The sequence below is a fragment of the Daldinia caldariorum genome (genome assembly GCF_022478825.1).
Source record: "Daldinia caldariorum strain CBS 122874 unplaced genomic scaffold F4812scaffold_3, whole genome shotgun sequence".
Classification (NCBI taxonomy): Eukaryota; Fungi; Ascomycota; class Sordariomycetes; order Xylariales; family Hypoxylaceae; genus Daldinia; species Daldinia caldariorum.
In genome coordinates, this window is record NW_025953039.1 from 115,539 (window position 1) to 128,316 (window position 12,778).

Here is a 12,778-nt window from a genome sequence, read left to right on the forward strand (position 1 = left end):
TGGTCCATTGCAATAAGCTGTTAATTAAGTGGGTCTGCCGTCATAGGCACATGCCACATGCTGGAACTCAAGAGTCGAAACTAATGTATTGTACCTACGTACCTTTCGTATACTTCAAATACTTCAACTCTTCACCATTCTTAGGTACCTACCTTCTCAAGTAGCTCAGCTTTTCTATACTCAAGGCTGATCTCATACATGTCTGTGATATGAAGACGGATTGCTTCAATCTTTTCCTTGAAATCACCCTTCGCGTAGATAAACCTTTTCCTTGAACTTATCCCACTCGAGAGCTTTGAAATGTCAGATTGGAAGCCATGCGACCGTCGGGACGTAAATTGTCGTCAAGATCACTAGTACGCGGACCGGAATCTAAAAGCGCGAAACAGAACCCTCCCTTTAACCCCTAAAAAAGACCAGGAAACGTTCAATTTGCTAATGGAGAAAAGGGTAAATCTCGATATGATATTGCAGACTATCCGGAGGCCGAAAGCAGACAGGTAACCCCTCTTGAATAGGCCTTATTGTATCAGGAGGGTCTACATGTTCAAATCACAGCTCGGAAAGCCACATAGAGATCTCGGTCTCTCGCGAGAAGGACAGGAAAGGAGACATAGCAATATGCAATTGTCTTTCGGGGTGCCACGTCATCCCATTCTCTGTTTCCTTCTTACCCACACCTCTTGATCATCTTCATCCTTCTCGTCACCGGCTGCGGCTTGGGTACCGGAATTGGGACGCAACTGAACTTCCCATATGCCCAACTTATAGTTGGCGCGGTCTGCCCGCCCGGAAAACAGGTCAAAAGACCAGCCGTGCTTCGGGCAGCTTATTCCAGCACTCAGCGCAACGCCAAAGTCCTCGATATCAAACGGAGTGCCCTCGGATAGGGGATACGATGAATGAGGACATCGCTGAATTCCCGCTGTTGGTCACCACCTTCTCACAAAAACCACGATACCTCTTATATAAAGCATACAAAAGTCAAAGCGCAGGTAGGTATTAAAACTTACATTATTGATAGCGTGAACCTTGCCCTTGTATTTAAACACGAGCACTTGATCCCGCAGTCCGCCCTCGGGACGAAATACCGAGTCGCCTTCGATCTGGCGGGCTTGGGAGCTGTCCGCGGCAGGCACGTGGAAGACCTTGCATCCGGGGACTGCCGAGTCCTGACCAGCGCACGGGCGGGATTCGGACAGGACGGCGCTACCCGAGTCGGTGATGTCGGGGAAGGAAGAAGTGAGGCCGACGAAAAACCAGGCGTCACCTTTGCGAGATGGGGCCGAGAATGGTGATGCCATGGTTTCGGGGCACTTGCATGATTTTTCTAGCAAGGAAACGTTGTTGTAAAAGACTACCCTGGTTACCTTAGGTACCTTAGGTAGGTAATAGCCGCTTTAGATCTTGAAGGCGTGATAATTGGTGACTAAAGTCAAAAGTTATAGGGGAAGAGATAACGCCGAACTTGAGGCCGATAAGAAATAGCCTACAGTTCCATAAAGCGCCTACCTACCTTAGATTAGGTTAGGTACCTAGGTACCTAAGGTATCTATTACAATTTACCTGTGCTCTGACTGAAAGGAAGAGTCTATTGAAACTTTGAAACTATTGAAAGTTTGCAAGATGGCTTGAGATCTTTACCACATCTGAGTTGACAATGTAAAATCGATCTTACCTGTTTACTCTTTACTCAGGTACCTGATCGAATCGAATTGCATCATCGATACTTTTTCTCCTTATATGTGCAGCATACTATGTAGTCAGGGTCCATATTGTGGGAACTACTTACATACATGTAGTAGTCGTGGGGTATATGCACCTCGTGTTTAAGAAAGTAAGGCTTTTTTTTCAGCGGTGACGCCCATCATCTAAGCAAATGGGAGTTCTTCCATGGAACTTGAGACCTTCGGTGACGGGCTAATCCAGGAACGTGGGCAGCAGTTAACCAACTGAAGGGAATTCTCCCAAGAACCCTGCACGCCTGACACCTCAGGAACTGCGAACGTTGTGTAGGTGAAGCTGGTGAAGTGGGCAGGTGGGGTGAGGAGAGACTGGCTTTTACCCCATCCAGCCCGTCTATTCGTATTGATAGGCTGCTGTGCTGCTGCCATGAGCACAGACCAGGTTAAGTATTTTTTTTTAGGTACCTTAGAAGGTTGCAGGTACAGAAGTACTATGTATTAGTCGCACCAAACTATCTCTGCCAACTCACCATTCACTTGTGGTCATCTTGCATATTGCGATAGAAAACTACGCCTTATTTAAGTCGCATCATTCGAGGTGAGAAAGAAAAAGGAGGTTCAATTGGAAAGAAGAAGGATAGGACTTTGATGACAGATAAAAAGAAAAAAAAATACTTTCAAATCATTTAATAATTAATTAATTAATTACTATCTTAATAATTTCTGTTGGTTCCTTTCCTTCTCATAAGAATAGTAACTTAGATGTGATTTGACATCAGATCGTGAACCCCTGTCAGTTCTTATTTTTTCCAACCCCCTCTGTTTTCATCTTTCCCAATCTTTGCGCCGGAGAGAGAAAAGGGCAGGCCTCGCCCAGCCCCGCGGTATTTTCCCAGTTCGCAGCTTTTTTTTTTTTTTTTTTTTTGTGGCCATCACCTTCCTCATACCCGTACCGGAGGAGGCTGGGAAGTTGTAACCCACCACCTGTAAAGAGGATGCGTTAAGGAAAGACCGACTTTCTCTCTTCCGCTACTTTCCATTTTTTTCCCTCTTCTCCCCTCCTTCTCATACCCTCATTCTTTCTTTCTTTTTATCCTGGTTTGGACAAGGCGGTTTTCGTCACCGACTTGTTGATGCTATCTTGAGCAGGCCGCACTAATCAGTTTGGTGGTGTAACAATCTGATAAGCCCAAGACATTTGGAAATGTGAGTCTTTACTAAACTAACATTCCTCACTCTAGCTGCCTTTATCCCATATTGATATTAATCAGACTTCAGTTTTTTGGAGGAGGCCACAGAAAAGAATCAAACAGTATTGGCGGTTATTGGTGCGCGAAAAGAGACAAAACTTGTCTCAGACTCGGCCACTTACCTCATTCCGCATTCCGGTGCTTTTCAGTCTCGTCCATATTTGGACGGATCTTTGATCAAAATGCGACCCAGCCGATGTCAACCACTTCTTCTCTCCCTACTCCTACCCTCCGTCCTCGCTCACCCGTATCCTCAAGCTGTCGTCGCCAAAAAGGACGCCGTTGCTTACACAACCACATGGACTGAGACAAAAACTTACACCAGCACTTTCAGCTCGTTCCTGGGCGACTCGACCGCACCGGCGGGAGGCTCAGGAGAGCCCTGTGTACCGCCCGAAGGATCGGGGCAGATCGCCTGTGGTCCCATTTGCTGCGCCGTCTGGCAATACTGTGCTCATGAGGGCCAATGTATGGCAAATGGTGGCGGCTCTTGGACTCAATGGACTACCGTGGGTGTTATCACCACTCAGTACTCGGCTCCTTATAGGGTTACTAGTGGTAGCACTGTTGTAGAGACTTCTGCGCCGACTACCACTACCGGCACCGTGGCTAGTGAAACTGCCTCAGCTACCACCACACCGACTCCTGTCGCAACCACGAGTGGTTCGTTGAGCGGAGGTGCAATTGCCGGTATCGTCGTTGGTACTATTGCTGGTGTAATCCTCCTCCTACTGCTATGTTTCTGCTGCATCGCCAGAGGCCTCTGGGACGTGGTCGCCGGCATTTTCGGCGGAGGCAAGAAGAAGCGAGAAACGGAACGAATCGAGATTATCGAAGAAGGATACTCAAGGCGCGGAAGTAGACATGGTAGCGCGTACGCCGCCGCACCACGACCAACTCACCGAACTTGGTTTGGAGGCGGAGGCGGCGGCGGCGGAGGCCGACCTACTTCGGCAGCCGCTCGAAAAGAGAAGAAATCCGGAGGCGACGTGGGCTGGTTAGCTGCCGGTCTAGGTGCAGCTGCCTTACTCCTAGGCCTGAAGAGGAGGGATGAAAAACAGCGAAGGAGTAACAGGGAGAGACCTCCTCGAAGTAGGAGCGACTGGAGTAGTTCGTACTATACTGACTCCTATACTGCAAGCAGCCCTAGCGAGTTCATCCCCCAAAGATAAACTCCAGTGGGGGTTTACTGACCATTCTTTTCTACAGGTAGTTTAAGCTCCGATAGGAGAACACGAGATACGCGACGTTCGGGACGGTCGAGACAATCCAGAGGAACAAGGGTTTCAAGACCTTCAAGAGTCTCCCGAGGTCCCTCGAGAAGAAGTTAAACCACCGACCCTACCCTGTATTTTTACCAACCTCCTACCCGTTCGAAATTGAGTTCATAATTCCCTTCATCCACGATATTTATTTCCCCCATTCAAACCGACATACATACCACCATCGACCCTTATCTTATAACCACCCCATCACTAAAACGGCGTTTCGGAACATGGAGGCTTTTCCTCTATCTAGACTAATGGACGAAGAATTTCGACGAGATCAACTGGGACATGAAATCAAATAAAAAACACAAAACAAACTCAAAAACGAAGAACTATGTCGATATATGAATAACATGGAGAATGGATATGGATTTGGGAGCGGTGGAGATGAGCCTCTGAAACTTTGTACATACGAAACACATAATGAGGACATGTCTCGCAGACGAGCCAGGAGGGCTTGGCGCGAGAAGACCAGGGGGCACGTACCTGGAAATGAGATGGGACGGATGAAGGTTTAAGATAGTTATGAAGGGACGTTTATTAGTGCCTCGAGGGGGTTTCTTCGAGGCTACGTAATCAAGATGAGATTCAACGACTTACAACAACCTTTCGTTTTGACTCGGACATTGCGCTAGTTCCCGTGAACAAGAACAAGTACTTGATGTACCTAGTCCATAAACCTTGATATATATACCCATGTGCGTTTAGTCATACTATTTGAATATTAGCAGACGTGTGTTAAAAAAGGTCAAGTAGTTGTTTTGATCAGACTCTTTACCCGAGATACAGCCAATACATTCTACATCGTAAAGGCTTTCGGCATGGAATTGGAATCAGCGGGCAAGAATTGAAAAGGATATAACTAATTTAATTTCTGGATACTCCTCAGTTTCTCAACGGTCATTGCGGGTATCTGGACAAGAATTCTATCTCAAATCCACACCTCATCGTCCGAATACCAACTTGTCCCTGAAGCCGAGCATCATAAACGTTATCAAGTTCACAATTCACAAATGACCGGTTAGGTACCTAAGGCAATCCAGAGTTTCAGAAACACAAGTTGCTCAGTATTCGGTTCCATTTTTCGCAGCTACTCTTTTTGCTACGTGAGATGCAGATGAACCCCGGCGACTCCGTATTGAGACCCTAAAAGCAAAGAAACCATTCGTGTCCCGTTGTGTCCACCCGTTTAGACCTCCTCCACGATGTTGCCCTTCTCGGACACGTACATACCATCCAAGAACTAGAAATTTCGTGTTAGCAAGAGTTATACTATATATGTTATATGCATAAAGAGGCGCGTCAAGAGGTGAACAAGTACCTTTCGGATATCCTTGTTTCGGACTCGGCAGATCTGTTGAATGTCGGCGGCGCTCTGGGAAACATCCTCGAGGGAGTTGCCTAGAAGTAGCAGCTCGTCCTTCTGGGCTGTGGAGATCTGGACATCGACACCGGGCTGCATGACGACTCTTCGGACGAGCTTCTCACCGATGAAGTTTCTGTTGGTTCAAAACAATCAGCTACCTTGTTCCCCTCGTCTTCAACTTTACTTTATATAAAATATATAAAATATTTCTGCTGTATTCCTCCGGTATATAATAATTAGGTAGAGCGCAAAAAAAAACATACCGGATCTCGACCTCGAAGTTGCCAGTCTCGTTGTTCTTCTCGACGTTGACGTTGATGGGGAAATGGGCGTAGACGTAACGCATCTTGTACTTGAAGCCCTTGGTGACACCGACGATCAGGTTGTTAATTAGGGTTCGGACGGTTCGGAGGGTGGCGACGTCCTTTCGCGATCCGTGGTGAATCTCAATGCCAATAACATTTTTCTTGGGTCGCGAGAAGTTGACTGCGATGTGGCTCAGGTCCTTGGAAAGCTTGCCTGTTTTTCCCCGTTAGATTTTTCCTTTTTTTCGTTTCTTTCCTTCACGCCTCCAATTTTGCGGGTTCGCCATTCTTCTTGGCTGTAGATGGTGGATGGTGGGTGATAGATGGTGAATGATGGATAATGGTATCGTACCTCGGGGGCCCTCGACTGTGACATTGCGGGACTTGATTTGGACCTTGACTATTTCGCGAGTCGCACGTCAGTATTTTCGTATAATTGCATCGCAACATTTCGACATCTCCCCAAGCGGCAAAAACACCCAAACCCAAAAGTTCGAAAAGTCCTGGGCTCGATGTTTCCACCACGGGGTGAATCGGTTCGACTAAAACGTACCTCCCTCGGGAATCTCCAAGGTCTCGAGACTGTGGATGTATCGCATCTTGACGGGTTCAGGTGAGGGTGAGGCGGGGGAGAAATGGACCTGGAAAAGTTCAAGAAGAAAAATAGATGAGTTAACTAATTTGTCCCCAAAGTGTATTTACACAACCAGAAACCAGAAACCAGCAGATGCGATGTCAATTAATTAAATGACAACAAACAAAGGAAGAATTAATGGTGGAAGGGTATCGTGCGCGGGCGCGGGAGTTCTAAAACGTACCTGAATGTGATGTCGTCTTGAACGGGGAAAAAAGTCTCCAGAGCCAAAGTCAAAAATTCAATCAATTGAGGAAATTCGTTGTGCGGCCAGTCGCTAAGCTTAGATTGGGGTAAGTGCCAGAATATCGATACAAGATACTTTGCTAAGTCCCGTTCCATTAGGGCTACAGCGGTGGGGGCTAATTCGTGGCTGAGGTCGAAGGGTCAATTGAGGTCCACCGAATTGATGTTTCCTGGTGAGGCTGAAGCTGAAGCTCGAGCCACATGAACACATCCCCAATCGCAATTGACATCTGACGAATGAATGTGGGGGCCGCCAGGCAGGAGAATAATACATACCTCTAACTACCTAGACCTACAGGCTACGGTGACCTACCTACCTAGGTATGTATACATGTAACTAATACATACATACCTGGTAGTAACTTGTAAGTTAATTCAACAATTCAACAACAATCGAGCAAGCATACGACGACATTATAACGGCCAATTCCCAATTCCCAATTCCGACTTCCACTCCTCCTCCTTCCTCCCCACACGACAAACTCGACAACTCAATAACTCGATAATTCAACCCACCCAGCATGTCGTACTTCTTCGCCACGCCGGTGGACATCGATATAGTACTCGAAGATAGCGATGAGCGCCAAGTCGTGGACATACGGGAGAAGCAGCGCCGGGAGAAGGCGCCTCTATACATGGACGGCGAGTCCGTTAAAGGCCAGGTGACGGTGCGACCGAAAGACGGGAAGCGGCTGGAACACACGGGCATCAAGGTGCAGTTCATCGGGACGATAGAGATGTTTTTCGACCGGGGCAACCACTACGAGTTCCTGTCGCTGAACCAGGAGCTCGCGGCGCCGGGGGAGCTGCAGCACCCGCAGACGTTCGACTTCAACTTCAAGAACGTGGAGAAGCAGTACGAGTCGTACAACGGCATCAACGTCAAGCTGCGCTACTTCGTGCGCGTCACCGTCGCCCGCCGCATGGCCGACATCATCCGCGAGAAGGACCTCTGGGTCTACAGCTACCGCGTTCCCCCCGAGATGAACTCCTCCATCAAGATGGACGTAGGCATCGAGGATTGCCTCCACATCGAGTTCGAGTACTCCAAGTCCAAGTACCACCTCAAGGACGTTATCGTCGGCCGCATATACTTCCTCCTCGTCCGCCTCAAGATCAAGCACATGGAGCTCAGCATCATCCGGAGGGAGACCACCGGCGCCGCGCCGAACCAATATAACGAGAGCGAGACCCTCGTGCGTTTCGAGGTGAGCTATTCCGCCTAGATCTCCCTCTCCCTCTTCCTCTCCCTCTTCCTCTCCCTCTTCCTCTCCCTCTTCCTCTCCCTACCTACTAATCAAGCACTTGATTAATTACCTAACCAACTTACTAACCCCCCTTTCTCTCCTACTAGATAATGGACGGCTCCCCCTCCCGCGGCGAAACCATCCCCATCCGTCTGTTCCTCGGCGGCTTCGACCTGACGCCCACCTTCCGCGACGTGAACAAGAAGTTCTCCACGCGGTACTACCTCAGCCTCGTGCTCATCGACGAGGACGCCCGCCGCTACTTCAAGCAGTCCGAGATCATCCTCTACCGGCAAGCCCCCGCCGACGCCGCCGCCAACGGCGACTCCCAAGGCGGCGTCGTCTCCGTCCCCGAGTCCACCCGCACGTTGCCCTTACCCGTCCAAGCGTAGCCCCCCTCTCCTCTCCCCCCCTTCCCCAACGTAAACGGGCGTAAAATCATGTCTTGTGTTTTTTTTATTATAATTTACAACTTTTGTCATGTCGCGTTAAGGAAAACTAATTCCCTGTATATTCTTTATTATTACTACTGCTACTGCTACTGCTATTACTGCTATTACTACTAAGAACTCTACCTCACACCCCCTCCCGCAAGGTCGAGCATTGACGGCACGGCGTTTAAGTGGTTCTTTGGTCTTTTGATAATTGGCAATCATGTGATCGATCGAGTAGGAAAGAAGAAGAAAAGAGAGAGAGAGAGAGGAAGACAAAGAGAGATAGCCAAGGCGTTACTACTTATGAGGGTTTATAATAAATAGTTCAGTTCAATCAAAGCCAAGTCAATTCATCCCATTGACCCATTACGATTCGCCTTTTGTGCCTATTCATATTGCGTTGCGAGCTTCAGTGAAGAGAAATCCCGAGGTCTTAAATCTGAAAGCTCAGGAGGTATCATCTAGTAAAAATAAAAATAAAAAACTCCTTAACTAATGTTATACATTTGCAATCGTTCCTTATTATCCATCCTGAACATTCACAGGATCTCCATCTCGTCGTCCGCCGCGAACCCGAATTGGTCGTTCTGAATGGCGGCGATGCGGTCGAGCTCGTCCTGGTATTCCTTGCGGATCTCGGTCAACGTCACCACTTTGCGCTTCGAGAGATCGCCCTTTTCGCCGAGTTTGATTGGGCGCGTCGGTCCCTCGGTCGTAATCCACGCCTGTTTCGGATCCACGCAGCTTAGGACGTTAATAAGCATTAGATATTGTCTCGTCACGGCTGTATCCAGAATATCTTCTCCCGTCACCTGGTCGCCTTCCACGAGCTGCCTAAGCTTCTGGATGCGGTCAAGTAAGATCGCGGCAGCACCGCGGTAGTCATTTCGCTTGATGCGCCAAGCATAAAGGATCTGATGATATGGTACACCGGTTATAACGTCCACCGTGTCCCGACAGTGCTGTGCAAGTATGTCGTCGACAGCATTTTGTAGGCCCGGGAACGTGAGGTTGACTAATTCGGAGTTATGGAGGTTATCGCACATCCTCTGGATAAGTGCCTGTAAACACGAATGCTGCAAAGCATGATCCTTTATAGCCACGACTGTGGAATGCGCCAATTCGAATTGTGAAGTGGATAGAGCACCGCTAAACAGGCGCAACTGGATCTCCGTTCGGACCTTTGCGGCGTCTTCGGTATTTTTGTTTACAAACTGGAGAGCAAGACGAGCAAAGTCGATAACGAACGAATAAGCCTTCTGGTGCTCATAAAGAGCCACGATATGAGCATAATATCGCGGCAGTCCTGCAAATAGAAGGTTCCATTCTGTCTCGTCCAGAAGACCACTGCTATGCCTTTCGGGGTTCGCCTGAGGTAAGCCTATACGAACCGTTAGCTAAGCTTCCTAAGCCCTCTTTATCGCCACTTACTCATGCCGTATGCTGCTCTCTTGAAATATGTGGCTGCGGTCGTGAAATCCTTCAAGGCAAGGTGTACACGCCCTTGTACATAGGTTGAGAAGGGGTCCTGCTCGCAGAATGGACTCAACTCAAACGCAAGATCCGCCCTATCTCTAATAAGCAGACCGCACTGTATATATTGAGGTTGTAGCTCCACGTTACTAGCGGGAGCACAAAGGTCAGCAGCGATATGCATGATTATCGAGGGCAGTCCTCCTGACGGTGCAGCCCCAGGTTCGGGCACTCCGAGAAGGTGTCCTACATTGCCCTCCAGCGCGGTGAGAGCTCTATATTCTTCAGGCTGTCGCTTGGGGGCTACGGGAGAATTGTCAGAAAAGGAATTCGAAACCGAAATCGACCTGTCTGCCCTCGTAAGCGACGCTGTCAACTGGGTACTGACCAGCCATCGAAGGAGCTCCAATCGTTTAAGTATTATAAGCAGGTTTCGGTATATAACGCCCACCTCAACGCGGTTGTGGAGAGCATCCTCAGGACGATCGAATTCGAATTCCATATGAACGAGGAGGATTAGTTGGCTAAAGCTAACATTCCATTGTACCTCGACTAAATCTTGTGTTGCTTTGACGATGACTTTTCGCCCAAATTCCGTTAGGGGAAGCTCGGTGGGATGCGGAGAATTCCAAGTTTCGTTACATGTCGCAAGCACCTTGTCGCATAGTTCTGTTGTTACTAGATCGAAGTTTGAACCGAGCGCATCAGTCACCTGAGCTGCATCTTCGTCGGTGATTTGACGCCAGAATCCAGTCTTATCCGAAACAAACTGGAGCCGTTCCTGATCTGACTTGGAGGACTCTTCTAGCATTTCTGGCCGAATGACAGAATGGCATATCTGCAACATGCTGTCCGAGAAACCCTCAACAAAATTGGTACCAGCGGTGACAAGAGTTGGAACCTCGCTCGAGCCTTGAAACTCTGCTTGTGGATTGTGACAGATATACTCCAGCTTACTGCATTCTCTGATGGCGGAGATGCTATCAGCGCATACGACCCATGGCATTCCCGATTCCGCATCGTAAGAGAATGATAAGGCCTCCCCTCTCGGTTTATCTAGCTCGACTAAGATTCTATAAAATTTTCGCCATTGCATTTCGCTCGAGGTCCTAAATTGTTCGTAGTCCATGTCACCTGATGATAATTTGTTAAGTGACGAGGTCGAAGCGATGGCAGAACAAATCGACTCAGCGAGGCCTATGCCGTTACGAGACGAAATGTTACTCTGTCTTCCAATCGCCCTCTCGTAAGCGCTGAGTGCAGCCTCCACGGTTGCCTTGGGAAATCTCCCAGGGAAGAATATTAATTGCAACCACTTCTCCGTAGGATCTGTAGGGTCGGATGGGCTAGATAGTGGTGCGGTCGGTATGGCGGTGTCGGAGTATACTGATCGCCAACCCTCCTGCCAGACTTCGGCGAGTTCGTCTATCAAGAACGTCAACTCTTGAACTCTGTACGCCATATTGTTCTTCCATAAAAGCCACATCCTGTACACCCCGGATGATGAATGTTCCGCCACACTGAAATCTGCGAGAGTCCAGACATCGGAGCCAAGTGGAGGGATAGGTACCAGCTCATGGTCGGGATAGAGATCATCTGCATCTACAAAGTTTGCATTGTCAGACCTCAGCATCCAAAACTTGAACTCTCCAGGGCCGACAGGAGAATACGTCACGAGTAGACGTTTGCCCTCGGTGGTGCCGACAATACGAAGTAGGTTCGCCTGCGAGGCATCTAGCTGCCACTTCCCTGTCTCCTGGGGGTCTCTTTCGGAGTTAAGCAAGTCTACAGCTCCCAGAACTTGCCCATTGTTCAGGTTCCAAATTCGTAATCGATGATCGAGGCAGACGGTGAAAAGGAACGATGCACTGTTGAGTCCTAGGTCTGTGTGGACAGCAGCTGCCGCGGCCTTGATATCTAGATCTCCGCGGCCTCCTAACAGACTTCGTAACCAGCCTTTCGCATTATAGAATGTCTCCTTCCAGGGCGAGTGATGAGCTAGAGCAATGTTAAGCATACATACAGCCTATGAACGAAACGGGTTGCAAACAAACCATTATGTCCCGTATTTCTATCAAATCGTATGTGACCACCATCGGAAAGAGTCGCAACTAGCTGGTCATTATTGACTGCGATAAGCCTATACGGATGCTTGAAGTTGCGAAAGGCATTGGGCTGGTAAATCTTGCAGGCGTCTCCGAGTCCCGTTTCGACAAATGAGCGTTTGCGAAAAGAGTCGGGCCTCAAGAAGAGGGTATACAGCTGGCTAGCAGTATCGAGGATGAAAATACTAAGCGCGTCGTGGTCTGGGGGATCGCAGAGGGCAACACAGCTGGGTATGATGGGGTGTTGGAAGTGAAAGTTAAGGATGAGGTTTGTGTCGGCAGCTTTCTTCGGTTTGTAGAGATCGACGGTTCGAATGCTCAAAACGGTATCGCCTTCAAGAACACGCCAAAGGAAGCCTTTAGGGGAGCTATGGTGTTTTCGGTAGTAGATAGCGGAGGTAGTAGCCCGAGAAGCATCTTTCTTAGAGATTTCTCTAGCTGATCTGCTGGCACGCTGGCTTCGTCCCTGGGAACTCGTGGTAGGGAGCTCAACATCAACAATGTACGAGCTTGACGATGGTTCCAAGTTCAGGCGGGTTTCCTTGTAGGAATACACAGCGGCCGCCATGCTGAATGGGAGCCCTACGAGGGAAATTGGTGTCGTCAAGATAGATCAAGAATGTTTGTGAATGACGCGCGCAACGGGGAATTTAAGAAAGCTTCAAAACAAGTTGAAGAAGTTACTATGTACTGGCTGGCTGAACCGAGCTTATCGATAAGTAGGTGGTTGCTGATACCAAGGTAGGTAGGTAGTAACCAGTTACC

At 48.7% G+C, this 12,778-nt stretch overlaps 5 protein-coding genes across 5 annotated transcripts; 2 read left to right on the forward strand and 3 right to left on the reverse strand.

The window, feature by feature from the left end:
• Positions 1–82: 82 nt before the first annotated feature.
• F4812DRAFT_416768 (uncharacterized protein) lies at positions 83–1,601 on the reverse strand. Its single transcript, XM_047933117.1, has 2 exons — positions 1,014–1,601; positions 83–914 (listed from the first exon to the last, which is right to left on the reverse strand). The coding sequence occupies exons 1-2, from the start codon at positions 1,302–1,304 to the stop codon at positions 648–650; spliced, it is 558 nt and encodes a 185-aa protein (XP_047792562.1). The 5' UTR covers positions 1,305–1,601; the 3' UTR covers positions 83–647.
• Positions 1,602–3,117: 1,516 nt separating this feature from the next.
• F4812DRAFT_456253 (uncharacterized protein) lies at positions 3,118–4,107 on the forward strand (the record flags this gene model as incomplete). The annotated part of the gene is made up of 1 exon (XM_047936954.1): positions 3,118–4,107. The coding sequence occupies one exon, from the start codon at positions 3,118–3,120 to the stop codon at positions 4,105–4,107; it is 990 nt and encodes a 329-aa protein (XP_047792563.1).
• Positions 4,108–5,050: 943 nt separating this feature from the next.
• Positions 5,051–6,775, reverse strand: F4812DRAFT_416783 (60S ribosomal protein L9). The gene is made up of 6 exons (XM_047933118.1): positions 6,693–6,775; positions 6,428–6,515; positions 6,227–6,274; positions 5,833–6,088; positions 5,525–5,702; positions 5,051–5,446 (listed from the first exon to the last, which is right to left on the reverse strand). The coding sequence occupies exons 2-6, from the start codon at positions 6,471–6,473 to the stop codon at positions 5,393–5,395; spliced, it is 582 nt and encodes a 193-aa protein (XP_047792564.1). The 5' UTR covers positions 6,474–6,515; positions 6,693–6,775; the 3' UTR covers positions 5,051–5,392.
• Positions 6,776–7,152: 377 nt separating this feature from the next.
• F4812DRAFT_258347 (vacuolar protein sorting-associated protein 26) lies at positions 7,153–8,441 on the forward strand. The gene is made up of 2 exons (XM_047930779.1): positions 7,153–7,962; positions 8,109–8,441. Exons 1-2 carry the CDS (start codon positions 7,276–7,278, stop codon positions 8,391–8,393), a joined length of 972 nt encoding a protein of 323 aa, XP_047792565.1. The 5' UTR covers positions 7,153–7,275; the 3' UTR covers positions 8,394–8,441.
• Positions 8,442–8,815: 374 nt separating this feature from the next.
• Positions 8,816–12,754, reverse strand: F4812DRAFT_258352 (nucleoporin Nup120/160-domain-containing protein). The gene is made up of 3 exons (XM_047930780.1): positions 11,963–12,754; positions 9,867–11,906; positions 8,816–9,816 (listed from the first exon to the last, which is right to left on the reverse strand). The coding sequence occupies exons 1-3, from the start codon at positions 12,579–12,581 to the stop codon at positions 8,975–8,977; spliced, it is 3,501 nt and encodes a 1,166-aa protein (XP_047792566.1). The 5' UTR covers positions 12,582–12,754; the 3' UTR covers positions 8,816–8,974.
• Between the last annotated feature and the right edge of the window lie 24 nt (positions 12,755–12,778).